Genomic DNA, 19367 nt, shown 5'->3' on the forward strand with positions numbered 1-19367 from the left:
AGGATTCGCCTCTTTACATTGGAATACATTTCCATATTAAAGAACTTCAAAAAAAACAAAGTTTCCAGAAACAAATTTTTTGTTCCGTTCTTCAGGCTGCTTGATTCTCCCAACATCACTACTATTTTAATATTTCTCCCTGTTAGCATCTCTGCTCTTGTAGACCAAATCGCTCCCTTCCAACACTTAACTCCCTCATTTTTGTAATGCACAAGGGAGTTACTAAGATTCATACATTTGCAAGTAGGACTTCAGGTTACTGATGTCCCCTTTCTTTATCTTCTCCTCTACTCACTTTTCATTCATCACATGAACGACAATTCCAATGTATTTACTTTTGAGAAACAGCACCTTACTCAAGAGATGACCCCATTCAATTTATTCACGCAACATGAAGCTATTCAGCTTACAGTGGCATATCTGAATAGGACCCTTGGGGACTCTGCATTTCCAGCAACGCCTAGCACACTTTTCAAGTCATATCAAATTAAATGCTACTCATGATAGACACAGATCCCACAGAAAGCCAAATGAACTATTAAAACAGACTTTTTTGTGTCTACCAGTGTATTTAAGACAGCAGAGTTTTACAAATCCCATTTCTACAGCTTTTATCCATGCACTCTTCTTTTTCCAAATATAACATTTGGAACCATCTCTATGACAACAGTACAAAAATGACTTAAATGTCACATCTGAGGAAGTTTCCACTTACTGCTTCAAGTTGTTTCCAGCAAGTTTCAATATGTTGTTGTGCCTTTCTGCCATCATGGAAGTGCTGTTTAGAAAAAGAAAAGAGAAAAAGAAAACATTTTGAACAATAAAAGAACAAACAGCCAGCTATGCTCAAGGAGTTGCAGAAAAAAACCTCAGAAATTATTCTGACAGCTGTGTTCTGCAACACTGGTAAATTAAGCAGGTGGATGATCACTGTCTAACATCTCAGCAGGCTGCAGATGTATATTTGCATCAATTATAGGGGTTAGTTAGACTAAGGCTAATTAATCCCTTTAGCAATTCTACCTTGTATTGTTCACTGTATGTCATAATTATTGGTTTCCTATACCATGAAATCTGAAGCACTTTTATGTGAAGAGTATTTCTTTGGTTACTGACTGAACACTAGCTCTAAATTAAAATTTCTCTCTACATGGAATTTACCAAGACGCCCTTGATTGGCACATTCTAACAACTGATATTTGTCCTGATTTTCATTCAGACTCAACATAAAACCCTCTTCTTCCTAGTTACTGGCTGTGTGCGTGTGAGGCCAGCTGTTCATTTCTCTTGAGAGGTTTTCAATTCTTTGGGGCCCTCCAGAAACTCTCCTCTCCCACACACTGGGTGCATGCATGTGTGCACACGCTAAGGTGTTACAGAAGTTTTAATATGAGATGTCAGCTACATAGTAAACAAGGAAATTCTCCTGACGTGCCTTTTTGAGCAAGACTCTTAATTGCAGTTGGTTTAAATAACCATTCTTAGCCCTTACACAATGCTCTTCAGAGAATCTAACATGCTTTAGATACTACTCCCTCTATCTTCAGTATGCCTCAATTTTCCTCAGGATAAGCAATTTGTTCAAGACCGTTGCATAAGTCAGCGACACAGCTGTAAACAGGAATTTTAACATAGCCCTCAACTGACTGCTAGAACAGGTTGCTTCCCTTATAAACCACCTTGCGTAATAAATACAGCAGACTCAAATAGGAAGAGAGATTCCTAATTTACTGGTAATTAGGATGTTTTACTCAAATACAGGCATGATTTCACACAGTCAACTTGAACAATAAAGGTCTGATATTACCAGATAATCCCACTGCAGCTCACTAGAATCTGTGCATTCTCAGGTCTGCACATAATCAGACATTAGATAGATCTTACGCAATTTGGTATCAATAGTCTGTTGGGTAGAAAAGCTCCAACTTCAGAACAGTAGCCTGCCACAAACTGCCAAAGCTAGAAAAAACGTGCCTGCAAGCACTTTATAATTGGCAGCTACTTGGGTTCCTGCATCTTCCACTAAAGCAACTGATATTTTCCTTGTCAGAAAGGCAGGTTTCTGGAGCAAAAGTGCTAGTGACATTTCCTAGCTGCCTTTCTGACCCCACTAGACACACCAGTAAAAAGCCCCAAAACTGCAATTCTCTGTCACACCATGTCCAATAGACTTGCATTGCCTTAAAAATCTCAATAACCTTCAACCTGTCTGCGAGAACGGAAGAACACCACACTATCCTAGTGCTCTGGATCCTATTACCCATAGTCCCAAAGATCAGCTGTTAAGGAGGGATGCTCACCAATAGTTGAACATAGGGGCACTCTATAGCTTTAACATTTTGGATGGTGTTTATCTCTACACAAAAATGTTTGAAGCACAGAGGCACAACATCAGTACTGCTTTTAATCCTGGGCATGTGCCGTGCTCCGCTCTAGACTCTACACCTACACCGAGAAGGGAGAGCATGTGGGAGCCAGCCCACCAAAGGGAGCACAGCCAAGAGCCTGGCACTGCTGCGGCTGGGGAGAGACACCTTTTGTCGTGAACTCTGATGCTACTTGTGCAGTTCAGACCTCTGCCCACCACGCTAGGCTTCTCCAAAAAAAACTCAGTCACCACATTATGACATTAAAAAACCCCAAATGTAACTGTAAAACTGCTGGGGTGGTGGGGAAAGGCTCCAAGCTGATTTCGGCTCCTTTTGTAGTTCCCCATTTCCTTTCAACTCTGCATGTGACAGATCCTGCATCTTCCTTGCCAAGGGGCTTTGAAACACTCCTCATTTCAGGCTTGCTTTTGTAATTAAGAGTTTAGGAAAACAGTCCCAAGGAGCAACACAAATAGTCCCAAGGAACAACTGTAATTTAACACTGCATTTTTCAACATTTTGCTAAGGAGCATGGTATTCGTGAAAATCTCTAACAGTGAAGCTGCAAGTAAAATTACTTGGCCATCTTCATAGTGCACCTGCAGCCTCCATCAGCCTTTGTGTGCTCCCCTCTTCTCCGTCTGACTTTGCTGGAGTGTAGGAAGGGACTTGACTTGGGAGCAGCTGGCCTGCATGAAACCTAATACTGTCAATGACCCATAAACCTTGGGAAAACAAGATGCCAGGTTAATTTAACAGAACACAACTGTACATAGGGGCTGAAGGATTAACTTGGAATCAAAAGCATGTCAGATAACAGGACTACCCTAGGCTTGTATTTTTAAACCACTTTGTAGTTAATCAATAATGTAGTTTTAATTTTGTACAAGCCATCCCTGTTATTTCCAAATTTGCCTTATCTGTAAAATAAACTATACAAGGTGCTGGAAGTACATATGAGAGAAGCAGTAAGCCTGAGCAGTATTGCTGCATCTTGCTCAGGTTTTGCTACTTTTTTTTTTTTTTTTTGAGAAGTTTCTTTACAGAACTGGAACACTGAGATGTAAAATGGGCACTACTGAAGATTACTAAACAGTGAAACAGAGGACTGATGTCGAGTGACAGTTTGATAAATACAGGTGCATCATGTTTTGGAGATTTCACTGCAATATTGCTTTTTTTAGTTCAACCATTTCCTAAGTACATTTATAACCCCCAATTCTTGTTGTGTTATGCGAGATAAAGCTATACATGACAACAGATGTAATACATATTGAGAGCACTTCTGCTTTTGCAAATCTTTTGCCTTCAAAGGATGATTTCTGCCTTCCAAAAATTCATTTTTATAGAAGGCAACTAAGTGGTACCTTCCAACTACCTATATTTCTTCACTGCCCCAATTTTATGGGTAAGAAAATCAAGACAGTACAGTTAAGTGACCTGCTCAAAGTCATACAGGAAGCCTCCAGTTTCCTCAAACCCTGTACTATCTTCAACTTCCGCAAACTCATTTCCTTTAAAATCTCCTTGAACAGCAAATGCCTTTTAGCTTCCCCCCCAAAAAAAAAAAATTAGCAAAAATAACTTTAAGATCATCTCTTACTTGACAAGTTTTCAAGACACAAGCTCTAATTTAAAGAGAAAAATTTTTTAATCAAATGAAATAATTGGTTATTCTACACCTGATGATTCAGCAAATGGGAACATGACAAATTATTTAGCAAATCATATGGAAAACTATCATTCTTAATTAGTCAAACACATTTCAGCAGCACACAGTGATGAATTTAGAATAGCTGATACAATATAGAAATTTTTTTTTCCCCCAACTGAATGCCCAAACTAATGAACCCTAATCAGGCTTTCTATTTTAAAAACTCAGATTACGAGCAAGATACTGAATTAATGAACCACACTTCAAGCGTGCCAGTAACACATTTGCAGCAGCAGTGCTGGTTGTTCACATGCCATGATTTCCTCCAGACTTTTCAGCCATAGCTACAGCATTCAAAGAACATGTTAAAAATACGGTGAAGTAAAAGTTTTGGTTTTATTAGTGTTCATTACTCGATCTCCCTAAATCACCTTTTAATCTACACTTTGGAGTCTTAGGCTAGCAATCACCATGCCAACTTCAAGATTTCCCTGAAAAATATTTTATCCAAGCTTTAGACCTAATAAACAGCTTAAAACATAGCAGCATTACCCAAACCTGAACCATACTGGCTACATGACCATGATGGTCCTTTCCCCCCGCCCCGTGCGTTAAAGCACAATGCAGTTAGGATGTCGCAGGGTGCTCTGAACAATCCATAATTAGCCACATTTTGACTGGACGTCTCCATCCATAACTACGCTCACAGCATAAGACACCTAAAACCTAGCTTACTGGGATCTCATGAGGGTTGTTAAGACCTGAGAGATTTTCAGCACAGTATTAAGTTGCTTATATGAAGACTGTGGATTAGATCAACTTTTTAAAAAGCATTCATTATATTCTAAAAACTCCCAGCTCAAGGAGTACTCAGCTACAGTAAAGGAAGAAGAGTTTTAGGAAAAGCAGGAAATCCACATAAAGACCCACTGTATGCGTGAGTTTTTCCCTTTTTAAATCAAGTCATACCGATGGGTGTGCTCTCCTCATTACCAGGCTGACTGTGTTTGTAACAGCTGGGGAGAAATCCTGGCTGCTGCGCAATCAAAGACAAAACTCTCATTGACTTTTGTTAGGCTCAGATTTCACCCATGTTGATCAAAACACTGGGAGCAGCGAGCAAGCTACCTACAATACAGCGCCTGTTACTGCCAACACTATTACAATAAGTAGCAGTGAAATATTTTTGCAAATCTTTCTTGATATGCAAGAGGGTTTACATAGCCATGCAGCTCACAGAGCAGGCAACAAAAGCTTGTTAGAAGATGACCCTTATCTTCTTTCAGACCTTTTGAGAGGAGCAGTAGAAAAGCAAGACGTAGTTAAAAGCATCTTACGAAAGACAACACAGTCCAATAATTTTGCTGAGGAATTCCTGGGCAGTTCTAAAGGTAAGAATTGCCTGAAACGTGTAGACTACCAGCATGACAACAGGGATGCTTATACTGTATCAAAAAGTGACCATGTGAAACATTTTAAGAAAGGTTGTAACAAGACAGCCTTGTTTTTCTTAAGGAAGTAAACAGCAATTGGTTGCATGGTTAAACTTAAGATTTGCACATCTACAGTCTGTTTGTATTATAAATAGCCAGAAAAATAATCTTAGTTAACTTATATGCATAGCATATGGTTCATGTGACAACATCCTATTTAAGAATTTTCAAAAAGAGATACATGACAAGGCTGCTTCATTCCCTTTTCTGTTTTCAAACTAGATAATATAACACACTGAAAAAACAGGTACCTTTGACTTCAGTAACTGGCACTCTCAGCTCATATTGATAGTAAATAGAGACACAGTCCTAGCAATGTAGTACTTCCTCCTCTAATTCAAACTCTAGCTCCATTTTTGTTACAAGCGATTCCTAAAATAATGGCCAGCGATTAAAGCGTACCAGAGACGGAAATGAGAGAACATTATTTTTTCCTCAATTTTCCCAGGTCAATTCGCAAAAAGCCTTGTCAAATGTTTTTCTCTTCCTGGCTGCAAAGACAGGAAACAGTCTCCTCAGAAGAAATCTTTGTTTCCAAGAATAGCAACATGCTCTTAAGGTCTTATCGCTCTCATTTGTAATAAGAGTAGCATAAAATAGTCCTGTGAACATTGACATGAAACACATGACTATCTTCACACAAGTTCATCAATGCTACTTCTTAATATTGTGGCATAACCCTGTTCTCCTTTCAACCTTCCATGTGAACATTATTCTTAACATGTACCTATCAACTAGGTTAAACCTGAAACAGGTTATACGAATATCTGTTCAAGGTTGATATTAATTCGATGTGAATTGTCTCCTCCTGAAGTGGTGCATTCCAAAGGAATTCCAGTTACAGACCTCTAAGACCAAAGTTTCTCAGGCTTCAAAGACCAGGTCAGCTGCAGAAGACAACCAGAACTAGCTGCTCATGCCCACCGGGAGATGTGACAACAGAATGATGGCGATTAGCATAAACCTAAAAGACACTGTGGTGGTATTATTCATGGTAACTTGCCGTTTCATGCTACTTGTGACAGATAAAGTCCTTATACTGGGAATCGTAACTCAGAGCACAGTAACTTCTTCTCAGGCACAGAGAGAACAGTGCATTGTGCTCCTCTCAGCAGAGCAGCACTGCACTCCTACAGCTTCACAGGACAACTCCACAGGAGCAAAGCTACAGGGATCCTCGAGAGCACTCTGCTACACTGGCCAACTCTTCAAGCAGTCCTGCTGAACCATCTGGCTTCCTGGCAGCAGGCCAGAAGGCCCTTGATTCAGTGAGCACAAACACAGGTACGACAGGTTGTTTGGAGATCACATACCCCACTCAAATCCATCCTTGAGGGCTGATCATGTTGTTAAAACCCCAGCTGTGCCAAAGTTCTCTATGAGGGCAAACCTATGGGCTTTTCAAAGGGAGATCCAACATTACTACTAAAAACTAAGGTTTGAAGAAAAGATGCTTGTGTTTTTAAGTCCTTCAACTAGAATAAAGGAGCACACTACTCTAGCTTCCACCTCTTCTAGTTCCCAGTCTTGTCACAAAGCTTCTCTTCCACTGATCTACAACCAAGAGATACCATCTCAACAGAATGTCTCCTCCCTCCATAGAAATGATCTGTGACAGTCCTGTACAACTTTTGCAGTGATAAGAAAACTAGATGATGTTCAAGTTAATGCCTCAACAGGCAAAGAAATACTTCTTATTTCTTTAAATAACTGCAACCTTTTAGCTGTTTCCATATAGTCTTCATTTATGCATATACCCACACATGAGTATTAAGACCTGCATCAGATATACAAAATATTGAATGTTAACTAAAATGCCAGCTAAACATGCCCACATGTACCATGTACCTCAGGCCTTGGATAAAAAGCATCCGTACACAGTTAAAGTATGCTCTACTAGTATGGCTTTATTATTGCTCTTCATTTTAGGCCGATCTCTGCAGCTGTCTGGATAGAGCACAAAGGGAAAAATACATACATGGCTGATGCTCAACCGCTCTCGCTCTCAGGCATTTTGCAGTCCTGCACTGGGAAGGAAATTTTACTGTCAACAGAAGACATCTTTCATCTTGTCCCTCTAACAGGCTGTTGCTCTGCAGTGCAATATCCAGGCTAATTCACAGAAAATGCAACTACATTTTTTTGTAGCCATATTTTGTTTCCCAATCAGAATACTTCATATAGTAAACAGAAGCCAATTTATTTATTTGAACTATTATTTCATAGTTCAATGTACTCATTCAAAACTGGGAAGAGCACAATATTAAGTCCAGTGGTCTCAAGTTTAACCCTGCTAAATCCAAAGTTCACATTATACCTTTCAGCTGGATGGGTTATTATTATTAGTTTCCCACACAAAAATGTTTTTTTAAACTTTCATAATAAGCACTTGCTTTTTCCATCCCAGAACAGTGCTTCACAGCACGATTAGATGATATGTACAAAAATTTAACGCAGTTTCATTGAATTTGTGCCATAGTTTGGGGAAAACCAATAAACACTCAATAAGAACATACAGAATTTATTATGATCTTTCCTAAACAATTTTCTGCATTCTTTCATTTCTTATAGCTACTACTTAATACTCTACTGATAAAATTTAACTTAATGAAATACAGCTGAAATATCTTGTAAGAAAGAGAGGATGAATACATAGAGTTGGATCACTGTGCAGTGTATTTATCGAGCACAACAAAGTCTCCCATAAATGCCTAGAGTTTTCTTTCTGTTCATAAATAGCTCCTGCAAAGCTTCTACCTGGCAACATAACTATTTATTAATGTTTAATTTTTATACCACAGAATGGTTTAGGTTGGAAGGGACCTTAGAGATCATCTAGTTCCAACCCCCCTGCCATGGGCAGGGACGCCTTTCACTAGACCAGGTTGCTCAAAGCCCTGTCCAACCTGGCCTTGAACACTTCCACAATTTCTCTGGGCAACCTGTTCCAGTTCCTCACCACCCTCATGGTGAAGAATTTCTTCCTAATATCTAATCTAAATCTACCCTCTTTCAGTTTAAAGCCATTACCCCTTGTCCTATCACTACATGCCCTTGTAAAAAGTCCCTCTCCAGCTTTCTTGTAGGCCCCTCCAGGTACTGGAAGGCTGTTAGAAGGTCTCCCTGGAGCCTTCTCTTCTCCAGGCTGAACAACCCCAATTCTCTCAGCCTGTCTTCATGGGAGAGGTGCTCCAGCCCTCTGATCATCTTCGTGGCCCTCCTCTGGACTCAATCCAACAGGTCCATGCCCTCCTTAGACTAAATCTGAATACTTCCGACTCCATTCATGGGGCAGTAAGCTGGAAGTGGGTTACTCACAGAACAAAAGCTGGGGAAAGCTCAGTTTGAATCTCGTCAGTCTGAAGTTTGGCAAATCACTTCCTTTCACTGTCTCTCTTTTCCTCTTCCTACTACCTGCTCTGCCATTAGTTTGCCATTTCTGGAAGGCAGCAATGTCTCTTTGTACCTCTGCAGCACAAAGCACAGCTGTGCTCCAAACACACAGAGACCTTGAGGCAGATCCAAAATGCAATATGGAAAAATCCATTGTGCACTTGACAGGGTCGTATTCTGCCATCCTGTCCCACGCTTGCACAGTGCATTACACCATAAGAAATCCTGTTGAAAACCACAGGACTATTTGCAGAACAGGGCACTATTCAGAATGAATGAACGTAGCAGAATTCCTCCAATTATTTACTTTTCATCAACACCTGAGAGTCTACAAGAAACAGAAAGCTCTCTGACATGTACACCCCCTGTATGAATACACAGAGGGAGGGCGCACATGCTCCACCATAAAGAACCAAACAATTTTTGCCCTCACAGTACCCATAAGGATGCATTCATTCCCTGTTCCCCTTCTATCCTGACACAAAATGGAACATATTGACATCAGGTAAATTCTCTCCCAACCACAGAATCCCAGTGCTGCACCAGTTCAGTCTGCAGCAAAGCTCTTGGCTTGTACTTGGCTTTCATGCTTGATTGTATGGAGCCAGCCTACCCCCAAGGGGAGGTGGAGGTAGAGGTGAAAGCAGCAGCAGTAATAAAAAGGATAGTTCATGACTCACAAATACATTTTTAGCAAAGCTGATATGAGCAACAGCTACACAGAGCAGCTGCTGCCAGAGGAGACCGTGAGTCAGACCTAGTTTGTGACCACAGATCTAAATCAGAATTGTCCCAGGAATTAATTCTTTAATATCTATCCAGACAAACTACAGTACTGAGGGTTTTCCTCAGCCATAGTTGAGAGAATAGCTAGACCAAGCTATCTCCTGTGAAGCTTTAAGAAAAATAGGAAATTCTCAATGCTTGGGCCGCAATGGCTACATGCTTGCCGTGTAGCTTGTCTTGAGCTTGTTCTCAAGACATTTCTTGTGTCTGAGGACAAGAAGTCCTCTTAGGTGTCACCCAAAAAAAAATAGGTAGCAAAAAAACCCCCAATGTCTAGATTTTTTTTTTTTTTTAATAGAACAAAGCATGCTGAGTAAAACTTGGCAGGCGCAGCAATTCCCTCACCTAAGCAATCAAAATGCTAGTGATCTTTCTCTCATATGGGGATTAACTGGTCTGCTTAGGAGCTACTGTCACAACCAGCAACAGTTGTGATGGGCAGGAGTAGAACTCTTGAGTACATCTCCAACCTGGAAATGTATTACCTGTTAATGCTCGTAAAGTGAAGTCTAAATACCCCTCTTGACATTACTGGGATCATCTCCTTTTCTTTTGTCACAGACAAGCAAGATTAAGACCCAATTTTGTAATACTGCAGGGACCCCAGCTCAAACTTGACACCTTCCACAGCTACCCCAGAGTAAGGTTTTGATGAAATTGGGGTGGTACAAAGAATGACTGCAGAAGCAAGTTCTTTCCCTGAACCACTCTGTGAGGCAATCCTCAGCTCTTTTGTATGGCTTGGTGATGGAGGTCTTTGTACAGTGAAGGGGAATTCAGTCACATGCATCTGGCCTCAATAACCTCAAAAGGAAGGTGAATGGGACATGACCTTCACACATAGCATAGAACTGAAATTTCAGCTTTGAAGCAGCTAGCAAGATTCTGGCTGAAGATGAGAATTACTCATATGAGAGCATGGACTCACTAAGATCAAAATACAAGATGTTGAAGTGAGGAACTGTACTATAAAGAGTTTCACTTCACTGGATAGCTGGGAAGAAATGAAACAGTGCAAGGAGTTCTCCCTCTCGCACGCACACACACACACAGTGTGTTAAAGGCAGGCAGGGTGTACACCTAACTTCCTTGACTGTGAGGGCAAAATAACTCACCTGGTACAGTGATAACATCAACTATGGAATAGTTAAACGCACTGATTGACCTTTGTGGCTAAAGACATTCAAGTTTCACAAAAAGAGTCTTTGCCTGATTTTTCTTACCACTTTCTGATGATCAGAAACCATCATGCAACAAAGCACGTGACCTGTAAAAACGTAAAGGTAACCCAGAACTCTCCTGAGCTCCAAACCAGGCCAGAGGAAAGAGGAGGTATCTGTCTTTTGAACTGCACCAAACCACTGTGAATTTGCAAATCATCCCACTTGCCCAACCTCCAGACTGTCCTGCCTGGCTTTGATTAGCTGCTTCTTCCCTTATTTTCACCATTAGCAACTATCTTACATGGAAAAACATTACCTAGGCAGCCATCAAGTACACCTTTCACAGTAGTCAAACAAATCCAACATACGTAAAAATTGCATGCCAGATGAATTTTATCCAGCATAAAACCAATGTAAGGCTTTATATACTATCAGGTTCTGTACTGCTTCCAGGCTATGGGCTTGTACTTGTCAAGGGAAAATAAAGAAGCGTGATTTATTATTGTGTGACCCCAATCATCTGCTGGTATAATTCCACTTTAAAATCAATAGAGCTAAATGAGCATGAAAACAGGCATGCATCAGACCCTACACGTTTAAAGATCACCACTCTCATCCCCCATGACTCTATAAAATGCATAATTCCTATTGCACATCAAAGGGGTTTCCTTCAGAAACAGAAGCTCTTGTCTGATATATTTGCCTGACCACTTTCTGCTGTACCTGAGTTCATCTTTCACACATTTACCCTTATGACACCTTCATTTTCCATCTTCCAGGTGGGAAATTACAGCAAAAAGAGAAAGGGTGCTTATCTATCTCAGTCATACTGAAATCACTGGAAATTCATACCATTTTACAGGTATTTGGACACCTGAATGACCAAATGATACAAGACTCTGTGGACAAGAATGTGGGTCTCCCAATTCCTACGTGTGGCCCTAGCCCCAGAAGTGATCATCTTTTCTTACAGTTTATAGCAACTTGGCAGACTTGGCAGTGTTAGGTTAATAGTTGGACTCTATGATCTTAAGGGTCTTTTCCAACCTAAACAATTCTGTGATTCTATTAATTTGTAGCATAACAGTTGATGACATATCAAGCAGCAAGCATGAGAACTCTGCCAGCAAAATTTCTGGAAATACCAGGCCATTCATCAGTTACTATCATAAAAGGTTTTGCCAAAGCATCAGCCCTCTGGGATATTTACACAACCACCACCTTCCCCTCCTGCAGATCCCAGCATGATTGATGCATTTGTGTTTTACAGTATGATGTGAGAGAAGCTATGTATGAAAAATGCCTGAAGGAGGAAGCAGTTTCCTCTTCAACACCATTTGCTCATAAATGAGAATTCTACAGGAATCAGACAAGGATTCATAATTCACGTAGCTTATATTCGTGTTACAAGAACAACACAACCAACCATGACTGACAAATGTTTTCTGTTAAAGGCTAAGAATTATCAGCAACAGCAGCTAAACACACACTGTCAGTTGTTTTTTTGCTGTTACCGTGCTGTTAGCACTTGACCAATATTAAAATAATTTTCCTGTCATTCACCCATTACTTATATAAGCCATACTTACTACAAAACTCTACAAACAAAACACAAAAGCGATACGGTTACTGAAAACTTTCTTGTAAAGAATGTAAGCAAGTCCTCTTTCATCATACTTAAAATGTCTAATAGATACTCCAATCACCTTGTACGCCCATAATTGAAAAATTAGGTTAAAACATTAAAAGTGACAGAAAAATGCCATACAAAAATGCTTTTTTTGCTTTGCTTATTGTACAGAGTCCATGCTGAATAAAAGGTCATAGAAGTAGCTGAGAAAACATTCTCATCACAGCTATATGTAAAATATCCTTCCATGTTGCTGCCAAAATATTATGTCCATGAAAGATTACGCACCATTCTGCAAATTAAATGTATGCCTGTCGACAGACTTACCATCCTAATACTATACTTAGGAAAAGATGGTAATTTCCAGAACTCTGGTCCTGCACAGCACTTCAACGCATGCTTAACATTTAGTGGGACTATTTATAAATGTGTAAGTTTTGCTGGACTGAGCAAGAGTACTTTTGCACTTCCCATAATGGACCAACAGTTTGGAAATCAAATATAGTGCCTTGATGTTCCCTTGCCTTGTTGCACTTTGCTTAGTCATTTTATACCTGCGTTATCAGTATTTGTAACAATAATGCTTAGAATCACTATTTTATGCCCACTCATCCCAGAGATAAAAGGGTTCAAGGCAAGGAAGAAAAAAAAATTCACATCTCAACTATATGCCTTTCAGAGCTGGTGACATGCAAATTAATCAGATTTGAACATTTACTGTAGCAGGCACATAGGTTCCTAAACTACTAGCTAAAATAGAGTACTAACATAAAGCTCCTAATTCTACCAGTCTTGAAGGATAACAGGTTGAAAACCAGATTTCCCACCATCACAAAAAAAGACAGACCCCATATTTCTCATCAGAATAATTTTTCAGAAAGTTCTGTTGGCCAGATCTGGCTGAGAGGCAGGAAAATGTGAACCAAGATCCTAATAATTCTTTCAAATCAGCCTCAGTAATACAGTTTCTCTGTTTATTTCAGGCTTTACACAGTGCTGCTGGACTCTTCCCTAAACAAGCTTTTGGCTAACAGAGTCTTAAGCACAGATGGATCTCTGACCTTATTTAGCAGGGATTCTCCTGAAGGCACTGCTGTCTGGTTTTATAACATTTGATTCAAATGGTTCGGTGACTTGGCCAGGGCACGTAACCCACTTTTTTAATGCTTGGTTCATTAGCAAAGCTCATGTTTATTAACTACAAATAAATTTTGCTTAACATTGAACTCCCCTACCGCTAATTATCTGTCTCAAATAACAATTAATTGTGAATAATAAAAAATGATCAATTACCGATTTCCTCTCTTGTTTCAGCTCCTGCACATAGCGTGTTAACTCTCCAGTGATAAGAGAGGTCATGTTCTCAGAAATGACCTCATGCTGTCCGGCATAGTCATTCATTTCATTTAAAGTGGCTAGGAAGGCTCTAGTTGATGTGTACCTGCAGAGGACAAAAATGCATTTTGCTTTTAGTCCCTTTCTTTTCAGAAAGACACACTGCAAAGGGAGGTTTTATCCTTCTTAAGCATTTAGTATTGCTATGTGAGACTGAATATGGGTAAGCACAAATTCACTTGAAGGAATTTCTCAAAAGGAAGCCTATCCCACACACTGACCGTTTTTTGATAAATTTATCTTGATTTAGACAGTTTTTCTTAAAATATCACAGTTTGAGAGTGCCAGGGTTTTTTATCAGCACAGTTCTAGGACTTCACTATTCTAATCTCTATTCACTAAACATTTCTAGTTATACTCTTTCAAAGTCCTACAAGTCAGAGCACAGAGTCATCAGTATACCCTACCTGGCAAAATCCTGTCTAAGCAACCAACTTTTTGGCTAGCATAGTGCAGAAAAGAAAACTGTTCATAGTGTAAATTGGATTTAAATCAGCTATAGTTTATAAAGTTTTCAAAAAGGTCGTGAGTTTACCAACCAGGTGTTCATTGTCAGACCATATTTTTTAGTACCTTCCATTGCAAGGTTTATTTTTCGTTAAAAAATCTCCCATACAACATTCCACGTATTATTAAAAGGAAGAAACGAACATCTGTGCACACAATTTCAAAACAGCAGATTATGTCACTAGCATATTCAGCACAGCGCCAACAGAGCTGCATTTAAATACCCCAGCTGGCTGTGCTGGTCAGCTGGAAAACGGCAGCTTTGAAGAACTGCACTTGTACATACTACAAAAACTATTAATATTAAATGGTAGCAGTCTGCAATGATAACATCACCTAAAGGTGAAAAAGCAAAGCAAAGAGGGAGAGATTTAGAGGAAATAGAGGAGAGTGGTACAAGTGGTACAAGAGGATGAAAAAGGCATCAGAGAAAAAAAAAAAAAAAAAACAACAGAAATAAGAAACAAAAAAAAAAAGAGGGACTGAAAATACAGTCCAGTACAAGCAGCCACATTCACAGTCAAGCTATGGTGCTTTGAGAGAAATCCCAGTTGCAAAAGAGAAGGGATCAAAGCCACAGAACTACAGACTGACAATGAGCTTGAAACCAGATGATTTTTAGACAGGTTGTCTCAAAGCAGTGTCCGAGGCACCCAAAGGTCGCATGACAAATCCCCAGACATTGTTTAGAGACATGAGGAAACTATACTCAGGTGAACACTATATTTAAAAGGGCAAAGAATACACAGGATCTTCTGTGCCACATCACATGAATCATTTAACTCCCATATCCTTTTCCAGCAATGAAAGATGTGTCAAAAAATGTTGTAGTAAACTCAAAATACCCATTTATGGTATAGCTACCTAAAAGCAGATTTATTCCTAATCCCGGGTACAGACCAAAACAGCTGATGTGCTGGTAACATAAGCTTCCTTGTGTAAATATCAATATCTCAGGAAACAGTGGCATAAATAACTGATTCCCAAACAATGTTACTAAAAATAAATTTAAAAGAAAATGAAAAGGCTGTTATCTCTGTTAATACAAGCCACTAGAGTAGCTGTATACAGCAGCTTGGGGGTCTGACCCAAAAATCTAAATTAATATAATCATACAGTTGAACCCGTATCCAAACTCATTTGAAATGTTTCAAATTTCAAGGTCAAGGGTTTGAGTCTGCTGCTGGGCTCTCCAGAGGCACAGCAGCCTCCTGCAATACAAGGCTGCATGGTCAGACTCTGCGATGCCTTTGTTCAAAGCTGATGCATTACAAACCACTGATGTTGAGAAACTTCACAGTCAGAGTGCTCTAAGGAAAAAGGTTCTCGCTCTGGCTTATAGCCTGTCTGTTGGAAAACCCCTCCTCTAGAAAATTATCTTTAAAGAGTATCTTCAATCTCATCAAGGGCAGGAATGTTCTTAATGACATATGGTCTATCATCACTTGTATCCACATCTGCAGCGTCACTCAGTGAAAGGAGCTGTGCTTTGATGCTGCAGTCACTATCTGCAAGCACTACATTAGTCCCCTGCCACCAAGGAGATAGAGTCTGAATTCATGAATCAACAGCAGACAGCTGAGGCTGTGCAACATCCTTCACAGCAGCAAGATGTGCGTCAGTCCATCCCAGGATACTGGGAGTACAAGCTGCATCCTTCACCTTACTCTTCAAGAACCACTGGTTTCTCTGTGGTGTTATAACATTATCCCTTCAGTAAGTTACTAATCTGTGTTGTCAGTCCATTTGAGTAATTTAATACTTACGCAGACTGCTCAAGTTCCATGCTAAAATTAACTGTTTCTGTTCCTGCTGAAAGTAGTTAGGAGTTTGGTCATTCATTTCAAAGAGCCAGGATCATACAGTCTGGCTTAAAGTTTTTAAGGTACATGAAAAAAAAATAAAAAAATCCCCCAAACCAGGAATCCATAAACCATAATATATAAAGGGAACTGAGCAGTTACAGATCAAACCCAAACTTTGAAAACCCCCTCCTTAGTATCTACCATATCAGCCTGTTTCTGCATGTATGATTTCTATACTCTTTCATTTGACTTCAAAATCTTTGGTTTACAAGCCAAATCCTAGTTGGTAACCCAACCTTTTCCCCCTCCTCCATCAAAACATGCTCACCCAGCAGAGGATCATGAACATACCTGTATTCTTCCTCCTCTTTGGAGTTCTTTTTGGGTTGGTATTTCTTTGAAAGATTCCTAAAATTAAGAATACATATATATAAAATTAAAATTTAAATCTCCTTTAAATTAACTGGATAATCTTTGCAAGCACACACATTCTGTGGGGCTTCAGTTTTTATTTGCAGTGACTAGACACCTCTTCAGAAGTATGATTGCAATTAGGCTTTGATTGCATTGTAGTAGCACTCAAAGAATGGGCCACATAGTGCTTCAGTCTCTATAACCACAATAAAGTAGCAGATTCTGAAACCAAGAAGTTCATAAATTAAGGTCATGAAGTCAATACATTCGAGTTCTGGTTCTGCTGATGCACCGGTCTCCCTCACCTGATCTAAAGGAGAGACCCTTTCACAGTAAAAATACCGGTCCTTAGACACACAGACATGCTTTACAAACTCCACCCAGTAGAAGGTGCTATTCCATGTCCAAGGTCAGCCGGCTCATTAAAGTGTGATGTGCTGCAGCAGATAACACTCATGGCCAGGCAAATTTTCCTGCCTTTAGCAGGATGCTTCCAAGGAAGAGAAAAATCTTCATAAAGCTGTGGGAAGCTGCACTGAGATGACAAGGGGATCATTTTATGATTATCAACTGATGCTGGGAGAACTGTGAAATTCAATTATCGCAATTAGCACAGATGCTTGCACCTCTCATTACCCCACATCCAACTAATGATTTAATTTTAAAATATTGATACGCTCTTCAAGTGATCATATCTTGAGTAAGAAATTTGAACATAACTGTTAGCACATTAGACAGTATATAGCTTTCATTGTCCTGAAAGCACTGACTACGACCCCCTAGCCAGCAGCACATCAAGGGTTTATTGAATGTATGCTGTTCCACTGAACACACCCTGCTGATACTTAAAGCTCAACATTACAATGCATATTGCACTGTAGCACAATACAACATCAGGCATCTTTTAAACTATGCAAACCAGAGAGCTGACAAAATTTACTTAGCAATTTTAAGACCTTTTCAGCGCTGCAGCACTGGGAACTCCTCTATTCTAAATTCAGCCCTATTGCTATAGGCCTTCATGCAGCCTCCGTTACCCTATTATAAAATGGAAGCCATTTGTTTTAGCTTTACAGGTTGTTTCAGCGATTAAGAATAATATACAAGTTATATTGATGGAATCGTTGTCTGAAGGGCTACCAAATTTCATTGGCCTATCGGTGCTAAACTCTTTGGAGGACTCCCAGAACGCATCCAGTTGAAAAGAAACCGCTTTTTCAGAGGTGTAACCCACTCCCTGTTGCATGCTGGTTTTACTGCTAACTGGGAGACAGCAGGGCCTCTTGTCTCACATTTCTTATTCCTTCTGTTCTCCTTAAGGAATTAAGGAGCATCTGCCCAAACAGAGTAGTAGCCAGAACCCTGGCAGATTTGCCCAGACAAACACGTTTCTCAAAATCTAAGTATCCCTACTGGAAGGGATCCAAATGAGCATCTCCTTTCCAGTCTCTGCCTTCTCTGAAAAGATCATGCTCTGAAACAATGAACTTTTCTCCAGCTCTGCATGCAGCAGCTTCAACCAAAGAATACCAGCATGGCAAGAATTCTGCAAACTGTTCTGCATGATTACAGTAAGTCTTATAGTACTTTTCGTATGCCATGGGAATGCCTCCCTCCACACACCTGCTTAAAGAGGAAAGGAAAAACCACAACAAAACATGCACAGAAGACTACACTAATAAGGCATTTTCACACACACTCAAAACACACGTGTCCCTGCACTGTCATGCTGCCCAATTAATTCTGACATACAGAGCTACTGTATTCTTGTGAACCTTTAAAGGCGTTGAAATGCTACAGAGCTAGGGCAAAAAAATCCAGACAGTGTGCTTTCACAGAAAAAAAGATTCTGAAAGCATGTAACAATGATTAGCATCTGGCTTAAACATTTTATTATTTTCTATGTACTTTATAAAACACATAGAGTCTATACATTTGAGTTTTTGAATTTTTTCCCCCTCTTTTTTTAATCAAAAATATACATAGGGTTTTAAACCAGGATACACACAAAAAAACAGAAGTGATACAGAATCCTGAAGTGATACTGCATCCAGTAAGAGTCAATATGACTCTCTCACATTGCGGTTCAGCATGCAATCATGCAGTCTCATAACCAGGTGCTTCCCAGGTTCAAGCTCATGAAGCAATGACACCTTCAGAGCTAACAGTGATTAAAGAGGGAACTAACAAGTAAGAACAAAGACCAGCAGTAAAATAGCAACTCTGGAAAGATTCTGTGCTAGCCTGCGCACCTGTCTCCAATTCACATTTCTATTTGCCTTTCACCCTGCATCATTTTTTCCTGCCTTTCCAGCTTGTTTCTCTGCTCCCTTATTTCCCCCTTCTTTCACATCTTGCTCTCTCTCTCACATTTATCACCCATCAGAGGTTCCTGATTCTCAGATTATCCTGATATCTTAAGAATTTTTTTTCCAATACATCTTTCCTCAAGGCTATCTATCCATCATCACATCAGGCAAGGCTTTTGACACACTTTCTGATGCTCAAAGTCTGTGTGCTCTAAGGTAAGTAGTGACTAGGGAAGGAGGACAACAAACACCTTTTCAGCACTCAGAGCACAGCGCCCAGCATGTCACATCCAATGGAAGTTCAAAACAAAACACAGGAACAAATGAACACGCTACCGTAGTTTCTGCATCCCTTCCTTCCCAGCCTAGTTTAATGACTCAACAATTATAAAGAGAATAATCATGTCAAATCTGAACTGGACTCTCAAACCAGGACTGATTGTAAATGG

At 39.8% G+C, this 19367-nt stretch overlaps 1 protein-coding gene across 1 annotated transcript in view; it reads right to left on the reverse strand.

The window, feature by feature from the left end:
• The window catches only part of FNBP1 (formin binding protein 1), a 96474-nt gene that overhangs the window by 41953 nt on the left and 35154 nt on the right, over positions 1–19367 (reverse strand). Inside the window, exons 3-5 of the mRNA XM_059829002.1 lie at positions 16547–16603; positions 13782–13929; positions 716–778 (exon numbers count right to left, since the gene is read on the reverse strand). Coding sequence (XP_059684985.1) covers positions 716–778; positions 13782–13929; positions 16547–16603 — 268 coding nt within the window. The remainder of the gene's footprint in view (positions 1–715; positions 779–13781; positions 13930–16546; positions 16604–19367) is intronic.

This window comes from Gavia stellata, chromosome 24 (assembly GCF_030936135.1).
Source record: "Gavia stellata isolate bGavSte3 chromosome 24, bGavSte3.hap2, whole genome shotgun sequence".
Classification (NCBI taxonomy): domain Eukaryota; kingdom Metazoa; phylum Chordata; class Aves; order Gaviiformes; family Gaviidae; genus Gavia; species Gavia stellata.